This window comes from Eulemur rufifrons, chromosome 7, assembly GCF_041146395.1.
Source record: "Eulemur rufifrons isolate Redbay chromosome 7, OSU_ERuf_1, whole genome shotgun sequence".
Classification (NCBI taxonomy): domain Eukaryota; kingdom Metazoa; phylum Chordata; class Mammalia; order Primates; family Lemuridae; genus Eulemur; species Eulemur rufifrons.
The window spans coordinates 252243026-252259712 of NC_090989.1; the positions used below are offsets into that span (position 1 = coordinate 252243026).

The 16687-nt window shown below is 48.0% G+C and overlaps 2 protein-coding genes across 17 annotated transcripts in view; both read left to right on the plus strand.

Moving 5' to 3' along the window:
- Window positions 1–11064, plus strand: part of UNC13B (unc-13 homolog B) — a 190240-nt gene extending 179176 nt beyond the window's left edge. For 10 of the 16 annotated variants that reach the window (XM_069476550.1, XM_069476553.1, XM_069476554.1 and 7 more), the window contains 14 exons: window positions 2287–2413; window positions 2626–2722; window positions 2941–3084; window positions 3397–3474; window positions 3977–4054; window positions 4285–4373; window positions 4609–4761; window positions 4888–5011; window positions 5120–5176; window positions 5374–5454; window positions 6026–6173; window positions 8699–8791; window positions 8974–9133; window positions 9304–11064. In XM_069476550.1, the coding sequence (XP_069332651.1) occupies window positions 2287–2413; window positions 2626–2722; window positions 2941–3084; window positions 3397–3474; window positions 3977–4054; window positions 4285–4373; window positions 4609–4761; window positions 4888–5011; window positions 5120–5176; window positions 5374–5454; window positions 6026–6173; window positions 8699–8791; window positions 8974–9133; window positions 9304–9589 (1715 nt within the window). In that variant the 3' untranslated portion in view covers window positions 9590–11064. Of the gene's footprint in view, window positions 1–2286; window positions 2414–2625; window positions 2723–2940; window positions 3085–3396; window positions 3475–3976; window positions 4055–4284; window positions 4374–4608; window positions 4762–4887; window positions 5012–5119; window positions 5177–5373; window positions 5455–6025; window positions 6174–7632; window positions 7690–8698; window positions 8792–8973; window positions 9134–9303 lie in introns of all 16 variants that reach the window. The other 6 variants (XM_069476548.1, XM_069476545.1, XM_069476549.1 and 3 more) reach the window with 1 other exon arrangement.
- Window positions 11065–12383: 1319 nt separating this feature from the next.
- The window catches only part of LOC138385968 (phospholipid-transporting ATPase FetA-like), a 74469-nt gene continuing 70165 nt past the window's right edge, over window positions 12384–16687 (plus strand). Inside the window, exon 1 of the mRNA XM_069472134.1 lies at window positions 12384–12419. Coding sequence (XP_069328235.1) covers window positions 12384–12419 — 36 coding nt within the window. The remainder of the gene's footprint in view (window positions 12420–16687) is intronic.

Consider the following 16687-nt stretch of genomic DNA (forward strand, 5'->3'; position numbering starts at 1 on the left):
TTGGGAGCCACTGATATATGTTAAGCAAGGGATTGACATGATCAGATTTATCATGTAGAAAGGCCACTCGCTGTGGCTACTGTGTAGAGAATGGATTGGAGGGGGAATGACCAGTCTGGAGGCTCTGGTAGTAATCTAGAGATGGTGGTAATGAGACCTAGGTAGGTAATAGTGTAGCTAGAAGGAAACAAATAGATTCCAGAGACATTTTGGAGGTGAAATCAGAGGTTGGTGATTTAACTGGATGTGAGTAAAGAGGAAGAAGGAAGATTTCAAGATGCTGTTCAGCATTGAACAAGAGGGTAAGATTAGTTGGTATACTGTGTTCCACTTTAGCTGGAGATGTTAAGATGGTGAGAGATGGGGACTAGAGTTAAAGCCAGGCACAGCGAGATGTTCCATCAAAACCTTATATAGACATTACCAGAACCAAAGAGAGATTTGGGGGAGATACTGGCAAACTGGATAGTTGAAATCATGAAGTTGAAAGAACTCTCCAAGGATGAAAGATGAATGTAAGGAGGAAAGTGCAAGTCAGGGGCAGGAGGATATGGGTACATGATTGCCCCTTCTGACAGATCCCTCCCCGCCACCCAACAACGACCTCAAGCAGGGAGCATGACTCCATGGGACTTATTAGAATAGTTAGAAGTGTGGCCAGAGTTTTAGCATTCATCTTTTAGTTTTTATACCACAGAAGTTAATGTAGAAATTGGGGCTTGGGGCCAGGGTATAGATTTGGATTGATAAAGAAAGTGAAAATTACATGTAAATATATTAATAGTAACTTGAAGGTCTCTAAAAGAAAGAATTAGGCAGTTCTGGTGTGATGAGGCTACCCTGCCCTGCCTCCCTTTCTGGCGGGTTACTGACCAGGAAGGAGGAAAGCCCTCCTCGTGGTACCTGTTTATGCTCCTAGGTTCTTATACTGGTTCAAGGACAGCAGAGGGTGGGGGTGTAGGAGAGGGTTTCTGATGTCTCTGATTTTTTCACTCTCTTTATTGCTCATTGGTATCTCTGCTCTGTCACAAGCAACCACTGTCATTCGTATACGAAAAGTCCGCTTTATGGGTGGTAAGAACTTTTGGTTGTTGTCCCTTTGCCTCTAGTCTTATACCTTTTCCCTCTTCTGTTCACTGCTTCATAGAAGAGACTGCAAAGGCAACTTTAGGTTGGAACGGTGCTGCCTGCAGTGCCAGGAGATAAAATTCCTGGGACTCAGAGCCTTTGAGGCTGAATCCTGGGGTTCCATTTCGTCTTTGAGTGTCTGCTGCACTGATTCACAAGGGCCAACTGTCCCAGACTGGATGTTCTGCCTTGACTTGAAGGAGCTTCACCCATGGCATAGAGTCCCCAGGACACTGGTCTTCCCTCCTCTGTTGCTTAGTGCTCTCCCTCATTTGCTTGCTTTTGCATAAAGGTTGTATGCCTGCACACAATTGGCTTTTATTATTCAAATTAATGCTTCAACTATAAAGGGGGTGGATGACAAGAACCTGTGGGTGTGGCCAAGACTCCAAACTCTCTGAGCAAGCTGTGAGTGATCTTTGTCCTAGATTTTCCAGAAGGCTCTGGAGATTCAGCTAGATGACTTTTCAAGTCCATAAAAGTGTCCCATTTTCTGCAGCATGATGATCCTTTCTCTGGCTATTTTCCATGATTTCCAAAGTGACTATTCTTATTTGCATACTTCCCTGAGAACTCCGTTTTTCAATGTCTCAGCTGTGCTCTGGAGCCCTTCAGTTCACCTCAGGATTGTTACACCATGGCTATTCAACTGTTCCTTCTGTCACCTTGGGCCCACTGTGGTTCTCCCTGTCTCTGTGTAGTTGTCATTGACCCATTCATACCATGTACACCTGCTCATCTCTGCATTTAAGCCTGTCTGAGGGATGGCCCAGCTACTAGGATTAGAAAAGCCTGGAAACCATTGTCCCTGTCTAGTCCTGGGCAGTCTCTCAGCATTAGCACCCACAGCCATTTCTCCTCTTCTTCATCAGAGGCCAGTGACCTCACTTTGCACTTCTAACAGCTAGGGCAAGAAGACTTACAGGCTTAATCTGGGAGTCTGGCTTAGTCTTTCTAGAGGAAGATTTGGGCCAGGCTCTTGGAGAGTTGCTGAGCAGAACACTGGTGGGAAGAGGTGGGTGTAAAAAGGAAGTTGGGAATCACCCTTGTCTTAAGACACCAGATAGAGCTGCCTGTCCAGATCTGCTGCCTTAGGAAGGCTCAGGAACCATGGCCTCTACTGCCAGGACCTGACCCCGCCTCCCTCCTCACCACTAGAGCATGAGAAAGACCGGCTGTGTAAGAGTGCTGACTACATGAACCTGCACTTCAAGGTGAAGTGGCTCCACAATGAATACGTGCAGGATCTGCCTGCCCTCCAGGGGCAGGTGCCTGAGTACCCAGGGTGAGTCATCATTGGGCACTACAGAGGGAAGGGAAGGGGGCCCTCTGGGTGGGTGGGGCTAATATCCTCAATTCAGTTCAGCAAGCCAGTCTTGGGACTGCCTGTTCTGGGCGCTGCTGTCCTGCCTTTCAGAAGATCCCAGTCTGGTGGACCTGTCAAGCACATAGCATAGGCCAGTATTCCAACCCCTAGTTCTCCTGCTCTGGTTGCAGGTGGTTTGAGCAGTTTGTGCTTCAATGGCTGGATGAGAATGAGGATGTGTCCCTGGAATTCCTGCGTGGGGCCCTGGAACGAGATAAGAAGGATGGGGTAAGTTGGGGGCTTGGGCTGTACAGGGGCCAGACCAGGTCTCCTAGCAATTAGCTTTTGGCCGAAGTTCCTGAGCATCAGCCAGGATGGCTATACTTGCCCTGTGCAGTCCATAGGAGAGCTGTTGAGGGCCACTGAGCCACCCCTGCTTCCAAACCCTACAAGCTTGGGAAAAGGTAGCAGCTGCAGATGGTGACCCTGTGTGTGGCCTTCCTTAGTTCCAGCAGACATCAGAGCACGCACTCTTTTCCTGCTCCGTGGTGGACGTCTTTACACAACTCAACCAGAGCTTTGAGATCATCCGGAAGCTGGAATGCCCAGACCCAACCATCCTTGCCCACTACATGAGAAGATTTACTAAGGTGACCATGATCCTCCCTCCTCCCTCTCTCTTACCACCACCACATTCATGCTAGTCATAGGCCTGAGCTCAAGCTCTCTCCACAGTGACCTTCAAGTAAAGCCTTGCATTACCCCATTCTCCTGTGCTTGTGTCTGGGGCAGACAGATAGGTCTGTCTCAGTGCTATTCTGTAGTTGAGAGGGAGCTTTGTCCCTTACTGTGAGATTTCCCCTTTACTTCCTTGTTCTGGGATGAGAAGTGCAACCTTAGGCAAGATCTCTGTGGGGAAAGCTAAGAGTTCCCTCTCCTTTCCTTTTTTCTTCTTTTCTCAGACCATCGGGAAGGTGCTGATGGAGTATGCAGACATCTTATCAAAGAACTTCCCAGCTTACTGCACAAAGGAAAAACTGGTAGGGTCAAGCCCTGGGACTCTTAAAGAAAGAATGGAGGACATTTGAATTCTTCTTGCATTTGAAGTTATCCTCAGAGTTGAGGGTCATGGTGATGCTCTGACCTGATTCCCATCATGGCTTTCCTTGAGATGCATACCACCAAATGAGAACTTGACAGAGTTCCTCTGGGTCTCCATTTGATACATTATCCTCTGCTAAACTAGACCTTTTCTTAGTCTTTTTTTTAAATAAAAATTAAGACATTCAAAGAGTTACAAAGGATAATACCATGAATACCTGGGTACCCACCATCCAGCTTAAAAATGAAAACATTTGCTTTCAGTCTTCATTCTAGAAGAATTGTCTGAAGTGACTCTAGATCTTAGTGCTTAGGGAGAGACATATGTAATATGTGAAGTCCCTGTGGCTTTTGGAATAGTGTGAGCGAGGGAGGGACCCTAGGCTAATGGGTTTTATGCCAAAAGGAGCCAAGACTGAACAGCCCCATCTGTCCCCAAAGCCTTGCATCCTGATGAACAACATGCAGCAGCTGAGGGTCCAGCTGGAGAAAATGTTTGAGGCCATGGGAGGCAAGGAGGTAGGTCTTGGGGTTTGGGGTAACTGTACTTTCTCTTTATTCCTGAGCTCCCTGGCCATAGAACTCCACTCTCTGTTTACTGGGTATTGGCCAGGACTTAGTTGGGGTCTGGGCTGGCTTAATCTGAGACAGGCATTGGGGTAAGGCTCTAGTAGGGAGGAGTAGGGGCATGGGAGGGGAGAAGAGAGTGAGAGAAGCAGCCTGGCCAGGCTCACTTCCTATGGCTACAGCTGGACCCTGAAGCTGCAGACAGTCTGAAGGAGCTGCAGGTGAAACTGAATACAGTTCTGGATGAGCTCAGCATGGTGTTTGGAAACAGGTCAGTGGCCCCAAAACACAGCCCTCAGAGCCAGGTATGGTCCCTAGCCAATCCCAGAGCCCCTGCCCCACACCCATCCCTCCAGCTGTAGGTGTGTGGATCTTCCCTCTACTCCTGCTGACTGTCCATGCTGGAGCTGCACCATGAACAGACAGGAATGGGACCAAATAGCTGGTGCTGTTCCAGGGACAGTGTGTTTGGGGAGGGGAGAGCTGTACTGTGTGCACATGTGTAGTTTCCAGGTGCGGATTGATGAGTGTGTTCGACAGATGGCCGACATCCTGGGCCAGGTCCGGGGCACAGGGAATGCATCCCCCAACGCCCGGGCCTCAGTGGCTCAGGATGCAGATAGTGTGCTCCGGCCCCTCATGGACTTCCTGGATGGCAAGTGAGTACAGCACTCAGGACTGTCCCGTGGGGATGGGCAAAGCAGAGGCCATCAGACAGAGGAGCCTCTTGGGCAGGGGGGCTCTCACACTCTCGCCCTGGCCTCACCTGTTGCCCGGGCTTGCAGCCTCACACTCTTTGCCACTGTATGTGAGAAGACAGTTCTGAAGCGTGTACTGAAGGAGCTCTGGCGGGTGGTAATGAACACAATGGAAAGGATGATTGTTCTGCCCCCTCTCACTGACCAGACGGTAAGGACGCCTCCTTCCCCTTCCTCCTCCTGTCTCCCTTCCCCTCACTCCTCACTTCCTGCTGGAGTTTGGGATCCTCTGCTTTTGACTGATCCCCTTTCTGCCCAGGGCACCCAGCTGATATTCACTGCTGCCAAGGAGCTGAGCCATCTTTCCAAACTCAAGGTACTCTGAATGTCCTCCTGACAGTCATGGTCCTTCTGAGGCCAGGCGGAGGGGGTGTCTGGGAGGAAGGGAATGTGAGCTTTGGAGGTTGAAGAGGAAAGGAAGGAGAGGAATATGCAGCTGTTGGCTGGCAGGTAGTGGCAAGACTTCCATGACTGTCCTGAGCTATCCTGATGCTGCTTTCTCTGGGATTCCAGGACCACATGGTGCGAGAGGAAACACGGAATCTCACTCCAAAGCAGTGTGCTGTTCTCGACCTCGCCCTGGACACCATCAAGGTGAAGACCTCCCTCTTTTCCAGTCTTAACCACCACACCCACTTGGCCCCAGCATTCCACTCTGCCAGACTAGGTGTTCCTCAGGCTCTTACCCCTCCACATCCAGAAGAGAGGCCCTGTGCACTGTCAAGGATACAGAGAGAATCAGATATGATTCCTACATTCAAAAGACTTATAATTCATTGATAAGGTGGTATAAGCTGGGGACATATGAACTGTGATTCAAGACACTTGGGAGAGGTATTTTATAGGTATCAAGTTCTCTAAGGTTCCTAGGAGTAAAAGAGCACTTTTGACTATTCTCCCTCCCTGAAATGCTTCTATTCCACTTGTCTGCCTATCCAGATAGACCCATCCTTTGAACACCACCTCCAGGAATGTGGCCCTCCCCTACCACTCCTGCCAAATTCCCAAATTCTCTTCACCTAAAAGCCTATGACTCTGGTTCTCTGGGTGTTCCTGAATGGCCTGTTTTTCATACAGTCATCTCCTGGCTTCTCTGAGGGTAGTGTTGGGGAGCTGCCTCTCTGTAAGGGGATGAAGTAGTAGCAGGTGCCCTTTTATCTTTCAGCAATACTTCCATGCGGGAGGCAATGGGCTGAAGAAAACATTCCTGGAGAAGAGCCCAGATCTGCAGTCCCTACGCTATGCCCTGTCTCTGTATACACAGACCACAGACACTCTTATCAAGACCTTTGTGCGCTCACAGACTGCCCAGGGTAAGGCCCTAAGGGCTCTGGGTCCCCACCTCCTCTCTCTGACACACATCTGCCCCTAGGGAGTCAGTATCTTTGTGCTCTTGGGGAAAGATCCAGTGACTTCTTCAGAGAGCCCTTCAAACTCACCTCTTGGGATTTTTTGAGGGAACCTCAATACTTACCTCTACCTAATACCCATACCAGGCAGGAGAATCACAGAGACCTGGGAATTATGCCTGAGATTTCTTTTCCCAGACATTGCCTGTCCAGAATATGTTTATTGAGCTCAAGGAGTGTACCCTGTCAGGTAAGGGATGAGAAGAAGGAAAAATATGTGAGGAAGGCTTGAGAATGAGTGGAAGCCATGAGAAACTCATGAAGACTCATAGCTTTGGGAGCCTTGCTGGGAGTTGACCTGGGGAAAGCGAGCAAAAGACTTTCCAGACTTTCCAGTGTGGACAAGGAGATGAGGAAGAGGCAAAGCATGGGGGCAGCTGAAGGGAGGGTGTAGATCATGGTGCACAGCTGCCACTCCAGCCTCATGGGTGATGCTTATGCACAAGGAACCCAGGCAGCTGGGTTTTCCCCAGTGACTTCCAGTCCTTACAGCCCCTTCCTGCCTCCAGCCAGCCTTGTCCAAAACAAAATACATCTGCACAGATGTGGCTCAGACTGAAATTTTGACCTGACCCTGGAGCAGTGCCCTCCCAGGAGGCAGTTTCAGGCATGTTTGTTATTGCTTGTTCCAGAGAAACCTGAGCAGGCTGCCTGGGGAAGTGAACCTGGTGGAGAGGCAGGTGGAGGCTGACCTGGAGGGGAGAGGGGTGTAAGTAGTCAGACTGGAGGTGATGGGAGGTGAGAAAATGGGAAGGACCTACAGTACTGCTTCATTTCCCACATCTGCTCTCACTTCCAGTCCAGGTGGGAAGAAGAGAGCAAAAGAAGTAGCTGTGGGTCTTGCTCAAGGGGATAGGGAGACTTTTACAGAGCTGAGTAAATGTAAAGGCCTGTACCATTAGGGCTGATATGAGTTAATTCAGAAAGTCTGTTTAGAAGCATTGAGCTTTAAGGTAGACAAGAGGTGAGGAGAGGCTGGAATGGGTGCATATGAGGTAAGAGCAGGGGTGGAGACTGCAGCGAGACTCTGAGCATATGGGTATGTGTTTCCTACGCCTTCCTCATTTAAGGCCCTGGGAAATCAGAGCCTACAACCTCTCTTGCCCTGCTGGTCTCACATACCCTCTCTGTTTTCTACTGCTTTTGCCCGTGATTTGCTCTTTGACCCACAAAGTCTAATTTGGAACCCTCAGACACCAAGCCCAGCTTTTTGACTTCTTTCTTTACCCTGCCCCACTTCTGTGCTCCTCAGAGTATGTGTAGAGCCGCTTTGAATGGCTGTTAACTCCTTAGACCTCTAACTGATTCTTCTTTCTCTGTCCTACTGCTGCTGCTACCTCTTGACTTGCCTGTCCTCATTCAGTGCATGATGGGAAAGGTATTAGGTTTACTGCTAATGAGGACATTCGGCCGGAAAAGGGTATGTTATGCACCTTGTGGATATGGATCTAACATGGGCTAACACTGACCCCTGTGAGCTAGAACAGCGGTCCCCAACCTTTTTGGCACCAGGAACTAGTTTCATGGAAGGCAATTTTCCCACAGATGAGGGCATGGGGGCGTGTGGTGTGGTGGTGGGTGGAGCTCAGGCAGTGATGCGCGACCCATTTCCTAACAGGCCATGGACTGGCACCGAGCTGCAGCCCAGGGGTTGGGGACCACAGAGCTAGGATGAGCAGCCTGTGCTGGGAGTCGGGGAACCAGGTGTTAAAGTTCAGAAACTCTACCCCAAGTGTTAGTGATGTACACATATAGCCCAGGAAGGGTTCTATTGTTGACCCCTGTCCTTTCCTCACAGTTCCCCGACTCCTCCACCTCAGGACAAAGAAAGGTTTTATCTGGGGTGCAGGGTACTGGTGTTTTCTCAAAATAGGGTGGGGCCTCTGCTCAGGGGAGAACTGCGGAGTTGTTCTGTGGAGGGGCCCAGGCTTGGGCAGGATGAAGTCTTTCAGAGCAGGGCAGCATCCCAAGCAGTGGCCTCCAGGAATCCTGGGGATAGGTGGGAGGTTATTGCTTTTAGGGAGGACCCACATTCTTTCATTAAGAGACACCATAGGATGGATGTAGTTCCAAGACACAGATACAAGTTGATAGCACTGTCCTTCTCCAACATCTTTCAATGAAAAATTCTTCAGTCTGGAAGATAGGAGAGGTTTGGGGATCCTGAGAGATTCCTAGTGCATTTTTGGAAGAAGTTGCACCTAAGATGCTGTCAGCTTAACTTGTGTTTTAAGAGATAGCCTCATCCTTTACCCTCCTTCTTTCCTTTCTCCCATTGCTTACTTCCCCATGGTTACTGTGGGTGATTGCTTCTTGCTTTTGGGTATCGGGTGGTGGCCTCCTGACCCCTCAGTTTACCTGAAAAAATTGGTCCTAAAGTCCTAGAGTTATCCAATAGGGGATCATCTGTCCATCTATCTGTCCTTCAGGGTCTGGTGTGGATGATCCCGTGGGAGAAGTATCTATTCAGGTGGACTTGTTTACACATCCTGGTACTGGGGAGCACAAGGTCACAGTGAAAGGTGAGTAGCATGGACTCACAGGTCTGCCTGCTTCTTGCTTAGTGGCCTCACTCATCAGTCAGAGGCAGGGGCTGCTCATCCCAACCCTCCAGTTCAGCCCTCCTCCAAGGGGAATGTCACCTGGGGCTCAAGAACTGGGAATTCCTGGTGGGACCCCTCACAGATTTCCTTTGTTTTGGCAGTGGTTGCTGCCAATGACCTCAAGTGGCATACAGCAGGTATGTTCCGGCCTTTTGTAGAAGTGACTATGGTTGGCCCACACCAAAGTGATAAGAAGAGAAAGTTCACAACCAAGTCCAAAAGCAACAACTGGGCCCCCAAGTACAATGAGACATTCCACTTGTAAGTTATGGGGTGGGGAACCTACAGGACTCTGGGATGGGGGTAATCTGAGGGGTCAGACTTGAGGGGTTTGGGGAGAGGAGGGAAAGGCTGGATGGCAGACTGAGGTTAAATCAGCTGAAGACTCTCAGCTCCGGCCTCCTATCTTCTCTTCTGTCCTGTGCTCACAGCCTCCTGGGAAATGAAGAGGGGCCAGAGGCCTATGAGTTGCAGATATGCGTGAAGGATTATTGCTTTGCCCGGGAGGATCGTGTGCTCGGGCTGGCTGTGATGCCTCTGAGGGATGTGGCGGCCAAGGGCAGCTGTGCCTGCTGGTGCCCCTTGGGCCGGAAGATCCACATGGATGAGACGGGCATGACCATTCTCCGGATTCTGTCTCAGAGGAGCAATGACGAGGTGGCCCGAGAATTTGTGAAACTCAAATCAGAGTCTCGTTCCACAGAGGAGGGGAGCTGAACACCTTTGGCTCCTGTGCCAACCAGGCAGCACCACTTCCACAAATCAGGACCAATGCGAGTTAGCTATGTAGCCAGCTTAGGGTCCTTGTAGTCAAAAAGCTGACCCCTTCAGTTAAAGATATTTAGGGACAAATTTGGAATGGTGAGAATATGACTTTTCATAGAAAGGGTCATGAATCTCTGACCAGCAGGTCTGTAGTGCCAGGGGCTGGGCTGTGGGGGTTACCACATGGAGAGATTTTCAGTAAAGCGAGAAGGACAGAAATTTCTGAGAATGTCAACCATTCTTGGTAGACACCCCTCCACTCCACATCTCATCTCTACATCACACGTTATGCAGTTAAACACATACACACCATCATTACAAGAACAAGTAGAGGTCCTGGAGCTTGTTCCTGGCTGGCTAGGTAGTCAGTTGAGCCTATAGGTATTGCTGAGCCCTGTGGTCTGTACTGGAGTATGGGCCAGGGTAGGAGCACACAGAATAGAATTCAGACTGTCCCTTGAGCAGAATCCACTGGTTTTGTGTGGCTCCAGTGAGAATAAGGCTTTGAAACTGAACAAGATACCTTCTAGAAATGGGCTGTGCTAATCCCTTTCCCCAGATTATATCACGAGTAGAACCAGGTTTATGTGGTGCTTCAGTGCTCTGAACCCAGGCACTAGGGACCACCTACCCAGGAGTCCCCCTACCTCACTCCTGTAGACAGGGGAGTGATGATTTCAGGACATGAGAGGCTGTACTTACATGTATCTACTTGGGGGCTAATTGAAGGACCCAGGAGTATTTTCTTCTTGGGTAGGCCCTGAACAAAGCCAAAAATTGTAGAAACCAGTCTAGCGTTCTTCTCACCTATGGCCACTGCCTTCTGGCTGTTCTCCACCTTGCAGAAAGAATTTAGCCTTTGGCCTTTCTCCCTTTCATCTGGGTCAGCTGCTATACCCTTCATAGATGTTCAACCCTACAGAAGAAGCTTGGACTCTGATACCTCTGTACAGGCTGGATGGAGGGGGCCTCAGTGCTCCCTGGAAGATCAGAGACAGACTTCCAGGAGGGTCAGATGGACTTACCTAGACCTTGCTCAGAGGTGTGAAATGCTCCTTGAATTTCCTCGGTAGCAGCCTCCTGGACATACTGAGGACTCGGCATTTTCCACAGCTTTACTGACCATTATGTGAAACAAGAAACCAAGCATCTTTGCTGTTGTTAATTACTGTATGTGCCATTGTTACAGGAAATTATATGCTAGTCTACAATAAATTATAGCAGCCTTTGGGGTTTGATAATTTTGCTCAAGTGTGGAAAGCCGTAGAAATGACCATCCTATATAATGGTAGATTTTGGTCCAGTGCCTCTTTGCTGCTTCACACATCCTCTCCCCCCTTCTTCCCCTACCACGTACCTCTACCAAGGGGTAGAGCCTAAAATGATTCTGGATAAGCCCCAAGCAGTACAGCAACCATTGGGCCAGCATCTTGGCCTTGACCTGAGACCACCAATCTCATTACCAGGATCACGGGACCTAGGGCATCAGCTTCCTGCAAAAGGTCCAGAAGAGTAGTTGATGTGTGCTGATGAAAACGAGTCCATGCTATCTCTTTCCTTTATCTAGAATCACTAGGACAGACCACAGCCTGGGTTGTGAGGACAAGGCAGGGGACTACCAGGAAAGAGGTATGCCTCCAGGGCTTGGCAGAGGGCTAAGGCTGCCATCGACTGGACCGGTTAGGCCTAGGAGTACATATTGGCCTTTCATTCAGGCTCTATTCAAAGAAGAGCTGCAGTAGAAAGCCTGCTCCCAAAGAGGAAGAAATGAGGAAAAAATGAGTCCTCCTAGCATGGAAATCGGAAAAGCTGAAGCAAGAAATTGTTCACCTACTCAGCCTGGACTCTAACTACTTGTGGGGTGAGGACTAGGGTGACCAGGCAGGGAACTAGCTCCATTTCCATTTGCTTGCTAAATAAATCCTTACAATTCAGTTTCCCAGTCATTTAAAAACTTCCTCTTTCTCCTCCCGACTCCTCTCCCAAACCAGTCACCTTCTATTATTTCTGCCTCAAAATTACCTCTTGAATCCGTTGTATCACCTCAGTTCCCTCTACCACAACTGGAGGAGTGATTTTTAGGTCCTCTTCTCTGGATTACTGTGACAATCCCCTGCCTCCATTCTTTCCCTGCCCTCTTCACACACTTTGGTAAGTCTCTCTCCTGTTAATGCTATTCAATGGCCACCCTTAGTTTCCGGGCTGAAAATCCAAGACCCTTCAAGATAGCACAGCCACCCCACCCCACGCTGTGCAGAAGTTCTAAAGCACAGACCTTGCAGATCCCCCACATGCCCCGTGCACTGGTACCTCTCTGTGCCTTTGCCCTTTCTGGTCCCCTTGCTGGAATGACTGGCAGCCCTTTCCATTGCCTTCTGTGCTCTGACATTTCCTATTTCCTGGAAGCCTTTAGGACCCAACCAACCCTGGGCGCTTTCCCACAGCACTCCACATTGTTATAATTTACTTGTCTATCTCACCTCATCTGCCTGTGACCAACCCAAAGGCAGGATCTGAGTATTTCATCTCCGTTTCCCCAAAGGCCAGCACCGAGAGGGCGCTTGGGTATTTCAAAGTCAGGCCAGCAGCTACTGGCCGCCTCCGGGAAACCAAGTGGTTACCGCGCCTGAGAAAAGGGGTGTGGCCAGAGGCGGGCTCGTGGGAGAAGGGGCGTGGTCGGAGGCGAGGTTCTGCTCTAGGCCGGAACCTGGGGCTCTGCGGCGCCTGCGCAGAAAGGAGCGTTAAGATGGAGGGTGCTGGAGTCGACGGCTGTGCGGCGACGGTAAGCAAGAGGTGCCCAAAGGCGGCGCCCGAGGAGAAGTTATCACCTCCCTTCCAACATTCCTTGAAGAGAGACCACACCCACGTACTTACCTGACATTCGTACCCTTCTCTGTAGTTCCCGGTAGCTGTCTATCCTTATACTTCTTGAGAACTGTTCTCCCAGTACTCCACTCCCCATACTCGAGTATACAGGTTTCCCAAACACTCCGAGAGAAAATATTTGCTCGAATACCTAACAAAAGGGGTCCCCCAAATAACCTGAAAGGGCACACATTTATCCAGTTATTTCATGAAGCAGATGCCCCCATATCCCCTGCTATGGCACATTCCTACTGACTCAGGGAGTTTTCCACTTTTCCAGCACTATCCATATTCTCTGAGAAGTCGTAAACCTTGTCCCATACTTGAAAGTGGCACTTCTGCTTATCTTTCCCCTCCCTCTTACGGAATGGGATACTCCACAGGAAAGTCAAACGCTGGCTCATGATTTGCAACAGGTTTGCAGATTGGATTAACAGCTTTTTAAAGCTAGATTTCACATTTTTAAAATGCAGATTCCCAGCTTTTTTGAAAAATTGGAAGATCTTTTAACTCTTAGTTCACATTCCCGCAAAGCAACTTGTGGTTGGAGCTAAGAAGCAACAGTTAATTAAATTAGTTAACTGCAGTTCATCACAGACTCTCATATTTTTGTGCTGGGCTTTACATTGCTTGCCTGGCATCTGGTAGGCATTTGAGTTTGGGTTATTTTCTTAGCCAGTACTTTGAACTCTTCATGGGAACTGAAATCCATAGGTTGGATGTATGTTTAGGTTGGCTGTAGCTCCTATAATGCTCTGATTTGGATCAGAGATCATCCTGATAGCTAGAACCAAGGGTGAAATCTGTACCGAAGTGGTTTTGGTAAGAGAATTTAAGCAAAATATCTGTAGGTAGTTCCCTTGTACATTAGATCTTGAAGAAATCCAGTGTGCCTGGCCGGGCGCGGTGGCTCACGCCTGTAATCCTAGCACTCTGGGAGGCCGAGGCGGGTGGATTGCTCAAGGTCAGGAGTTCGAGACCAGCCTGAGCGAGACCCCGTCTCTACTAAAAATAGAAAGAAATTATATGGACAACTAAAAATCTATATAGAAAAAATTAGCCGGGCATAGTGGCGCATGCCTGTAGTCCCAGCTACTCGGGAGGCTGAGGCAGTAGGATCGCTTAAGCCGAGGAGTCTGAGGTTGCTGTGAGCTAAGCTGACGCCACGGCACTCACTCTAGCCTGGGCAACAAAGTGAGACTCTGTCTCAACAAAAAAAAAAAAAAAAAAAGAAATCCAGTGTGCCAAATGGTCTCTGGTGGGGCTAGGCCAAAGACAACATATTATTTTTTTCTCTTATGAACAGCTGGTTATAAAAGGGCCTGCCTCTGGTCTCCACAGGAAGTGATGTCTCAGAAGCACTGCCTCTTTCACCCCAGAACACACAAAGTGTAACCCTCCTCTCAGAAATAAGAGGGCTCATAGTATCAAGAGTAGGGGTGATATTCTGCAGGCTATATCTAATCAGAATTAAAACAGAAGTACCTATAGCAGTGGATTTTTAGGGAAGAAAAACCACATCTTTAGGCAAAAATGTGTAACGCATCTATCCATTGTGAATATTCAGACTAACTCTCTGAATCATCCTCCCAAACCCAGAAGCAGAAAGGCAAAACTGAAGAAGCAACATAGAATATAGAAATAGTATTGAAGCAGGAGTCAGAAGACATTAATACTTATCTCAGCCCTGCTACATTTTAGTCAGGAGTCCCTGACCTTTAACTTCTCAGAGACTCAATTTCCTGCATCTGTTATATAGGACTAATAATTCCTGCCATGTCTACCTCAAGAGGGATCATATGGGCTCATATATGTAAAAGCACTTAGAAAACTACTTTTTTTCTGTGCGTATAGGGATTAGTATTATAAGTGATCCTCTGAGTTCTGATTAACTTCCAAGAAATTTGTCTTGCTGAGTTCCAGGGTCAAATTCAACAGATATTTACTGAGCACTTACTATTGTGCCACGTATTCATCTAAGCATGGGGCCTAGCATTGAATAAAAAGAGACAGCCCCTTATAAATTTGGGAGTGAGTCATCAGCATATTAAGTGCCTACTGAGTGCCCAGTGCAGTATCAAAATATGGTGATGTAGTAGGAAGAATCTAGATTCTAGACTTTATCACTGTATAGCTGTGTGAGAAGGACTTTTGCCTGTGTGAGCCTGAACTGCCACATCTGCAAAATAAGGAGATTAAACTAGGTAACCTCTGAGCTTCTTTCTAGCTAAAATAGGTTTGTCATTTAAGATTCTAATTGCTAATGTTCCCTATTCCAAATTGACACAGGAAAGTGACTCCCAATGCTGGGAGCCACTTAAGTTCAAGTGGGTCGTTGGCTTCACATGAGAAAGAATTCAGGAGCAACCCAACAGTATAAAGTGAAAGCAATTTTTGTTTAGAAACTATAGAAAGTCTACTCCACAGAGTAGAGGCTAGTTCTGTCTGCGAAGGAGAACTGGCTATGTGGGTCCTTTTGCCCCTGTGTTTAAGAAACAGCTTAATTATAGGCTAAACAAGGGGAGGAATATTCATGTTATTTCTTGGGAAAGGGGTGTTTTTCTGAAATTAGGGTGACACCCTCCTTTTGACTACATATGGTAAAATAGGCAGTGTCATGGTGTCAGGTGCATGATGGGAATGGGAGCTTTCCTTAGAAACTTTTATGGTAATGAAGGTATAATGAAGCCATAAAGTCAAGAGGTGGTCAGTTCTCCACCATCTTTGTTATAACCTGTTGGAATTTGCCCTGTCTCCATCCTGTTTTGATCTGGGTAGTTTGAAACCTTGTTTTGAGACTTCCTGACTCAAACAATGCCTGCACAATTAAGCGATGCCCAAAGCAGTGCCCAAAGTAGTGCCTGAAGCAATGTCCAAAGCAGTACCTGCCAGTTCCTCATCTCAAAATGAGCTTATTGCCCTGCTGGTATGACCAGTCTGACAAAGTTTAACAGTCACAGAACTACGAGGACAACAGAGTGCTACTGTCACACTAGATTCAGCACAATGGTGGTAACAGCAGCCTTGCTGTGTGGATAATGGAGTATTTAGAGAGACTTCTTAGAAGACCTGGAAGGATGGGAAGCTTTGTATTAGAGAAAATGAAGGAGACTTTCTTGCTGATATTGTAAATTGAATGTATGGAAGTAAAAGGAGAAGAATGTGCCATTTATTGTTTTTCTAAAGTATCAGAGTCCTGGCAGAAAAACAGTTGGTATATTCAAAAGGATTTAACTGAAGAGAGTTTAACCAAAGAGCTATACACAGAGGTGTGGTCAGTGTTAAAGGAACAAACAAGAAATGGTGAAACACCTAGACTAGCAACAGTGGTGAGTCAGTAGCATCCTAGGCCTGAAGAAGAAAGGGGAGGTTACCGGAGCCCGGCTAGAACTACACAACTCTGGAAGAGGAACTGTCTGACGAGAGATATGGCAGCAGGTGCTAAGCAGCCACTAGAAGAACTTAGGCAAGGTAGAGAGGAAACAAAGGAATAAATGCCCTAACCTTTCTCTCTCCTCCTGCCCTCCAGTCTCCAGCTAGTACTGTCCATTGGCAAAACCCAAACAGAAATCTAGGAGCAAGGGAGTTTGGGTGATGTAGTCCATAGTAGTCAGCTTCCCAGAGCAAGGGAGAGGGAGATGGGGGGTGGGAGGGAAGAGGAGGGGAGAGGACAGCAAACAGCATGAACAGCACACCATGTATCTAGGGAAGGAAAAGTCACCACTATGGATGCTTTCCAAGAACACGTTCCCTCTGTTCAAATTCAAAATCTACTCTTAGGCTCAGTCTCCTTATCTGTGAAATGAGGAAGATAGTGCCTTTGTCCCAGGGTGATTGTGAGGATTCTATGATGTGGCACATGAAAGTGCCTAGCACAAGGCCTAATACACACTGGAGGCTCAACATGTGTTGGTTTCTTTCTTCCTGCACATGCCTAAATGGCTCCTTGGGTGAAATACCTTTTCTAGTTAAGGTCTCAAAGTGTGTGGCTGGAGCTGAGTGAATAAAGGAGAAAAGCAGATTATTTCCAGGGAATATTTTCATAGATGGTTAAACTAATCATTGATATTGATTCTTGTTAACTTCCCTTTAAGGGCATGAATGTTTTTCTTTAAAATTTGGTTCCCAAATTCTATTCTTTATGCTTTTTTTGGGTCCCATAGGCTCCCTATCAAGAACCACATT